Source organism: Equus asinus, chromosome 22 (genome assembly GCF_041296235.1).
Source record: "Equus asinus isolate D_3611 breed Donkey chromosome 22, EquAss-T2T_v2, whole genome shotgun sequence".
NCBI classification, from domain to species: Eukaryota; Metazoa; Chordata; class Mammalia; order Perissodactyla; family Equidae; genus Equus; species Equus asinus.
This window is the reverse complement of record NC_091811.1, coordinates 56063015-56071177: the sequence shown is the minus strand read 5'-3', so window position 1 is coordinate 56071177 and position 8163 is coordinate 56063015. Positions and strand designations below refer to the sequence as shown.

Here is an 8163-nt window from a genome sequence, read left to right as displayed (position 1 = left end):
AATGAACGTACATTTTGAATTACCTTTATAGAATTTTATTTTATCTGTGCTTAGTGATTTTGATGTTATTAATTTTTTTTTTAAAGATTGGCACCTAGGCTAACAACTGTTGCCAATCTTCTTTTTTTTTTTTTTTTTTTTCTGCTTTATTTCCCAATCCCCCCTGGTACATAGTTGTATATCTTAGTTGCAGGCCCTTCTAGTTGTGGGATGTGGGATGCCACCTCAACGTGGCCTGACGAGTGGTGCCATGTCCACGCCCAGGATCCGAACTCAGGGCTGCTGCAGCAGAGAGTGCAAACTTAACCACTCAGCCACGGAGCCGACCCCTGATGTTATTAATTTTTAGGTAACAATAACTTATCTGTTTTTATTCCACTTTAAAAGATGGCTACAGTAATAATGGAAAATAAATAGATTTAAGTAGAATAAGGTAAAAATATTTTGAAATATATATATATATATAACTGTCATGTAATAAGCCAAACACTAACTTGGCTGACATAATTCCTACAAACACTATAACAGAAATTATAAATACTTCTTATATTCTAGATTCTATGTACAGCATATGTTAAATAAAGATAATTTTTAACTATAAATATTTTGGGACTAGAAATTCAGAATGGGAGTAAGATTAGACAATAAAATATGCTACATTCTTGCTCAACTCCATGCAAATGAATGATTTAAATACAGTAACTAAAAAACTTCTTAATAGGAGAACAGTCTCAGAAGCCTAGTGCTATCTAATCCAAATTCTTGATACTTCATGACATCAACATTGTTTTATATGCAACATTTAACTAAGCTGTAAATAATTTATTTCCACATTTATGAGAGCATTTACGGCACTAGGATCAAAGCCAAGAGTTCATTTATTTGCTTTCTGCTTCTCAGCAGGGTTCTGCCATGGGTGACAGGGGAGCAAGCAATCACTCAGAACTGACTGACTTCATTCTTTTGGGCTTCAGGGTCCGCCCAGAGCTCCATATCTTCCTCTTCCTGCTAATTCTGCTTGTATATGCCATGGTCCTTCTGGGGAATAGTGGAATGATAACCATCATAATGACCGATCCCCGGCTGAACACACCAATGTATTTCTTCCTAGGCAACCTCTCCTTCACTGATCTCTTCTACTCCTCTGTTATTGCACCCAAGGCTATGATCAACTTCTGGTCTGAGAACAAGTCCATCTCCTTTGCAGGCTGTGTGACCCAGCTCTTCCTCTTTGCCCTCTTCATTGTGACTGAGGGATTTCTCCTGGCAGCCATGGCTTATGACCGCTTCATCGCAATCTGCAACCCTCTCCTCTATTCTGTTCAGATGTCTACACATCTCTGTACGCAGTTGGTGGCTGGTTCTTATTTTTGTGGTTTCATCACCTCAGTTCTTCAGACCAGCATGACATTTATTTTATCTTTTTGTGCTTCTCGGGCCATTGACCACTTTTACTGTGATTACCGTCCACTTCAGAGGATTTCTTGTTCTGATCTCTACATTCATAAGATAGTTTCTTTTTTCCTATGCAGCATTATCATTTTGCCTACCATAATTGTCATTATTGTGTCCTATATGTATATTGTGTCCACAGTGTTAAAGATACGCTCCACGGAAGGACGTAAGAAAGCCTTCTCCACTTGCAGCTCTCACCTAGGAGCTGTGAGTGTACTATACGGTGCCATCATTTTTATGTATGTCATCCCTGACAGATTTCCTGAGCTGAGTAAAGTAGCCTCCTTATGTTACACCTTAGTCACTCCCATGTTGAATCCTCTGATTTACTCTCTGAGAAACAAAGATGTAAAAGAAGCTCTGAGAAAGATCCTGGGGAAAAAATTATTTTTATTTAATTCTATTTTAAAATTTATGTAACTGAAAGGCCTGGACTTTATGAAAATTTAGGGAAGCACTTACGCAAAAAATGCACCTCCTGATGTTAGAAATATTTAATCTTAATGAGTTTATTTCTTTGAATTCCGTGTAATTTCAGTTGAAAATATATTTGCATCATATTTTGCCTGGCTGTTGATTTGGAAGTGCAATGGCTTTCTCCATACTTCATCTTCATTTCGGTTAAATATAAGATTGACATGTCTTTTGTCTTTATGGAAAAATGTATTCTTAGTTTTCTGCTGTCTTGTTATTTGAGATTTATTGTTTATCATGAAACAGTAACATATGTAATGTGGATGTGTACATAATTGGTAGAGGTAACAAAATTTGATGTCATAAGCAGATAGATGAAAATATCAGGTTTACTGAAGAATTCTTTTTGTGTACTTAGAGAATCAGATACTCTGCAGTGTACAGAATCCAAAGGATGCTATGTGAGTCACTCTTAATTGTCCAGTGGCTGAATGAGTGACACACTTATTTCATGGTTTCTCATCTTGAATATGTTATTCATGAAAATTCTCACCTTTCACAAGAAAACAGTTATGAAAATAAATTAAAATTACACATAGGTTTTTTGTTATATATGTCTTTGTGACAATTCGCCAAATTGAAATTGAATTTTTATGTACTCTTTACCATACAAACATCCCTAGGAATAAATGATTTCTATACTTAACCTCACAATCTAATGAGGAGACAATTGTTGAATAGAGAACTAAACTGCCACATGGTAAACCCAGTGAAAAGAGATAGATAGAAAATACAAAGGGAGTGGAGTCTTTACAAGAGAGCGGTCTTAATGATCAGGGAAAACTTGTAAGCACATTTTAAAAAATAACATAGAACTGAACAAGATGAAATGATAGGTTTCTCTGCAAAGAGAAATAAATAACTATATAGTCAACTGCGTGATGTTTAATAACTGCTTTTTAATGCACAAGATAGGGATAGATGGGATTTAAAAGGAAATTCATACAGATCATGCAAATCTATATGACAAACCAAGGAAGATAAATTTTATTCTGTAGACAAAGGGTAAGCATTGGGCATTTTTCAGAAAGGTAGTATCATGTTCATATTGGCATTTTAAAAAAATAACAGTGGAAGCTGGTGAGAAATAAATATTCATACAGAGAAGATGGGAGTCACAGAAAATGTGCGGTCACCCAAGTAAGAGCTTATGGTGGCTTTAAAAAGGGCATTCTTATCACAGATAGTGAAGAGAGGAAGTATCTTTAAAATAGCAGGTAAAATATGCTGAATATTGATCGATGGTTGATAAAATGAGAATGAGGTATCAGTGAATAATGACTTTTAATGTTTCAGCATCTATTACTGGGGAAATGCTACCTCACAATGAGGACAATGAGGAAGAAAATATAATATTAATAAGAGGTAATTGTTAACTTAGGAGCTAAGAAGATAAGCTCAGGAATCAGACTGAGCTTTCACATTCTGTTTTTGCCTCTGTAGCTTTGGGCAGGTTACATAATATCTCTATATTTTCATTTCCTCATGTCAAATGGGGTGCATAATACAATCTACATCTTAGAGTTACTTGAAGGATTAAATTATATAAATTTCATATAAATTGGTTAAATCTGTATACTTAACAGGTGCCAGATTTGTTCTTTCCTCATGCCCTCAATACCACGTCATGTGAAATCACAGAGAGGAAGAAAATAATTTTCTCTGCCCCTTTCCCTGACTCTCTGTCATGGAGCATCCACAATTCTCCAGGATGCCCTTTTTTAATTTCCATAGACAGATCTTGAGGAACTGCTTGTGTATTTCAGTTTTTTCTTTCTGATGAGAATAGAAAAGATTAAAAAATGACAAATAAAAACAAACAGGGCCTCCAATTAGATGCAAAATAGTATCCTACCATCAAATACTGTACCTATCTCTATACCCATGTCTTTATTTAATGGTCCCCTCTACAACTTAACAAATGTTTCCTTTTTCATCCACATTTTTAAAAATATGGATTACTGGGGAAAATTGTGAACACACTGGGTAGAAAAACGTTATGAAGATCTTCAGGTAAGTGGTCACTGTGCTAAGGTGGAGTCCTGCCTCTCTCCGCAGAAGAAGCAGAAATATATTTAGGTTGAAAGAGGTACATTTTGCTAACCCTCCTCTGGGAGTACAATATAGAATTCTTCAGGCAGCACTCTGAGTCCTGTAACGGAACAAGCCTGCAATGAAAGGGGCTCCTGATTCTTTGTAATTCCAGCCCACCTAATGACCAGGCACAGTGTTCTTGTCCATTGGATATTGATATTCTTATGTTAAACTGAGAAATAAATCCTAGCAATAGAGTTGACTGTCCAGGGAGAAGAATGTTCCTCTATATTCACTACACATCTCCCTGCAACCACCATCAGACTCCACACATACACATAAACACAAACATAATTGTAGTCTCTGTCTGTCTCTGTCTCTCTCTATCTCTGTCTCTCACACACAAACACATACACATCACACATACAACACACACCAGAATACCTTCGAGAAAAACTTCAAAGAATGGTCACTGATTGAATCATCTCCTAGAGCAATGTATGTCCAATGACATCCAGCTGACTCAGAAAAGAATTTTCAGGCTGAGGTAGAGGCTAACAAACCTTACTCTAAGAGGATATGCATCAGGTTGGTGTCAAAATGGTGGCATAGGCAGACTCTGAACTCACCTCCTCCCATGAACATAACCAAGTTAAAACTACTCTTGGAAAGATTACTCCTGAGAAGGAACTGAAAATTGGATAAAAAGAACCCCTGCAACATGGGGCAGTCCTGACCGAGGCAGAAGAGGCAAAATTCCTTTATGGAGAGAAAAAAAACACCTTTGCAAGCCATGGTACTTCATAGCCATCCAGGAGAAATCCTAAGGTGTGCAGCCTTCCCTGGAGGAGTGGGGAACCTGAGTAGGGGAATGTTACCACAATAAGCATCCTTCAGACTCAGAACAACTGAAACAAGTGTCATAATATCTGGCTTTGCTGGCTATTAACTACAACAGGGAATAGCCCTAGAAAAGTTATTGGACATAAGTGGGAAAAAGTCAGCTCTTAAAGGACCCATACACAAATTCACCTGTTTTGGGAAGCAACCTAAAGTCACCAGAAAGAAAGGTTCACAGTCCTTTCATGAAAACAGACTCACTTGATATGCTATGAGTGCAACTCAGTGAGAGGTGAGACCTCTCCAGGGACTGAGAAATTGGCAGCAGCCATTATTACAACCTAGTACAAGCATGCTAACAGATGCTGGCAGATGCCATTGGAGTTTTCTCCTGGCCTATTAGCCTAGGGTGTGTTCTGACCACTAGAGTGCCAATTTAAACAAGCTCACGTAGGTCAGGCAGCCCACCCTAGGAACTGGTCCCACCCAACAGCAAGCCCTCAGGCAACTTTTCAGCCGTAATAGCCTGGGTACCTGGATCCTCTGGAGGCAATGAAGTAGGTCTGCCTCTTCAAGACAGGGCATGCAAGAGGAGAGGCTGGAGTGGGTAGGCCATTGCTGGAGTGTGGGAGGGGCCTCTGCAATGAGGCAGCTGGTTACACTCCAGGGGATTGGGACATATACATGGGCCAGGACTGTGTTGATGAAGTGTGTAGACCTCTGGGCTGTGGGGCTTATCAATGGCAGAAGACCTGTGCTTCTCAAACAGCCACAGAAGGGATCGGCCCCACTTTCCAAAGCCTGAAACAATTGGGTGCTCCTGTGCCTGGCACTGGCCCCACTCAGTTGCAATCCTGAGAGGTCTGGGCAACAGCCTTGCAGGCTGGAGGTCTACAGCAATTTTAAGCCCCTGAGCATAGCAACCAGTCATGATGGCGGCCTACTCACTTAACAGAAAAACTGCAATAAGAAGACGCTATTAGACCTTGCAGCCAACTGTGCAAGGGCTCCTAAAAACCTGATAAGTGACTGAAGGGTCCATAGTAGGCACACAGAGCTGAGCATTACAAACGCTGGCCAGGGAACAGACTAGACTCCCTGGGCACCGGCAACAAGAGCAAGCCTGCCACAACAGATGGACACAAATAGTCCACACAGGGGTCATTCCTGGAACTGCTGATGAGAAGGAAGCACACTCTGGGCCTCCAAAGACATCTCTTATGTAACACAACTTCTCCAAGATCAGGAGACACACCTGACCCACCTAATACACAGATATAAGCACAAAGAAAAAGGCAAAATGAGGAGGCAAAGGAATACATTCCAAGCAAGGGAACAGGAAAAAACCCCAGAAAAGAACTAAATGAAACAGAAATAAACAATCTACCTGACAAAGAGTTCAAACAAAAAGTCATAAGGATGCTCACTGATCTTGGGAAACGAATGGATGAACACAGTGAGAAGATCAAGAAGTAACGGGAAAATATACAAAAGGACCAAAGTTCTTCATTTCTTCAAAAATGAAGGATACAATACTAGAAATGAAAAATTCACTAGAGAGACTCAATAGCAGAGTAGATGATACAGAAGAATGGATCAGTGAGCTGAACAAAAGACCAGAGGAAATCACCCAAGCTGAACAGATAAGAAAAAAAAGAATTAAAAAGAACAAGAACAGTCCAAGGAAACTCTGGGACAACAGCAAGCACACTAACATTTGTATTATAAGTATCCCAGAAGGAGAAGAGAAAGACAAAGGGGCAGAGACTCTATTTGAAGAAATAATAGCTGAAAAGTTTCCTAACATAAGGAAGGAAACAGACATCCAAGTACAGGAAGCACAGAGAACACCAAACAAGATAAACACAAGGAGGTCCACACCAACACAGGTTATAATTAAAATGTCCAAAATTAAAGATAAAGAGAAAATCCTAAATACCACAAGGAAAAGACACCAAGTTACATACAAAAGAAACCACATGTGGTTATTAGCTGACTTCTCAGCAGAAACCTTATAGGATAGAAGGGAGGGGCATGATATATTTACAGGGCTGAAAGGAAAATACCTACAGCCAAGAATACTCTACCAGCAAGGTTACCATTCAGAAGGGAAGGAGAAATAAACAATTTCCTTGACAAGCAAAAATTAAAGGAGTTTATCACCAAGAACCAGTTTTACAAGAAATGCTAAAGGGACTTATTTAAGTGGGAAAGAGAAGACCACAAATGGGAATAAGAAAATGATTTTTTAAAAAAACAAAGGAGAGCTGGCCCATGGCCGAGTGGATAAGTTCACACACTTTGCTACAGCGGCCGAGGTTTTTACTGATTTGAATACTGGGCATGGACATGGCAGTGCTCATCAGACCATGCTGAGGCAGCATCCCACATAGCACAACCAGAGGCACTCACAACTAGAATATGCAACTATGTGCTGGGGGAGCTTTGGGGGACAGAAGAAAGAAAAAATTTTTTTTTAAAAAGAAGACTGACAACAGTTGTTAGCTCAGGTGCCAATCTTTAAAAAAAAAAGGTAATAAATTTACTGGTAAAGGCAAAAATACAATAAAGGTAGCAGATTAGCCACCTAGGAGGATAATGTGGAGATCAAAAGACAAAAGTACTAACATCACCTATTTCAATGATAAGAAGGTAAAAAAAAATAGAAAATAAGAGGTTAGATGTACCAAAAACATAAAATGTGGGAATGGGGAGCAAAAGATTAGAGCTTTTAGAAAGAGGTCAAACTAAAGAGACGATTGACTCCATATAGATTACCATATATGTAGATTATTATATATGAACCTCATGGTAATTACAAAGCAGAAACCTATAATAAATACACAAATAATTAAGTGAAAGGAACCCGAACATAATATGAAAGAAAGCCATCAAACCACGAGGGAAGAGAAGAGAGAAGAAAGGAACAGAGAAGAACTATTAACACTCAGAAAAGAAGCAATAACATGGCAATAAGTACATATTTATCAATAGCTACTTTAAATGTGAATGCTCCAACCAGAAGGCATAGGGGTTCCAATTGGAAAATTAAAAAAGACCCATATATATGCTGCATACAATAAACACACTTCATACCTAAAGATAGTCACAAACTTGAATGAAGGGATGGAAAAAGATAGTCCATGAAAATGGCAAAGAAAAGGAAGCTGGGGTAGCAATACTTATATCAGACAAAATAGTCTTTAAAACGAAAACGGACTTATTTCATTCAGCATAATACCCTCAAGGTCCATCCATGTTGTGACAAATGGCCAGATTTCATCATTTCTTATGGCTGAGTAGTAGTCCATCATGTAGAAATACCACATCTTCTTTACCCATTCATCCCTTCATGGGCAC

General features: G+C 38.7%; 1 protein-coding gene across 1 annotated transcript; it reads left to right on the top strand.

Annotated features, from left to right (window-relative positions):
• The first annotated feature begins 860 nt into the window (after positions 1-860).
• On the top strand, positions 861-1875 carry LOC106826792 (olfactory receptor 9K2-like). Its single transcript, XM_014834295.3, has one exon. It carries the CDS (start codon positions 913-915, stop codon positions 1873-1875), a length of 963 nt encoding a protein of 320 aa, XP_014689781.2. The 5' UTR covers positions 861-912.
• Positions 1876-8163: the final 6288 nt, after the last annotated feature.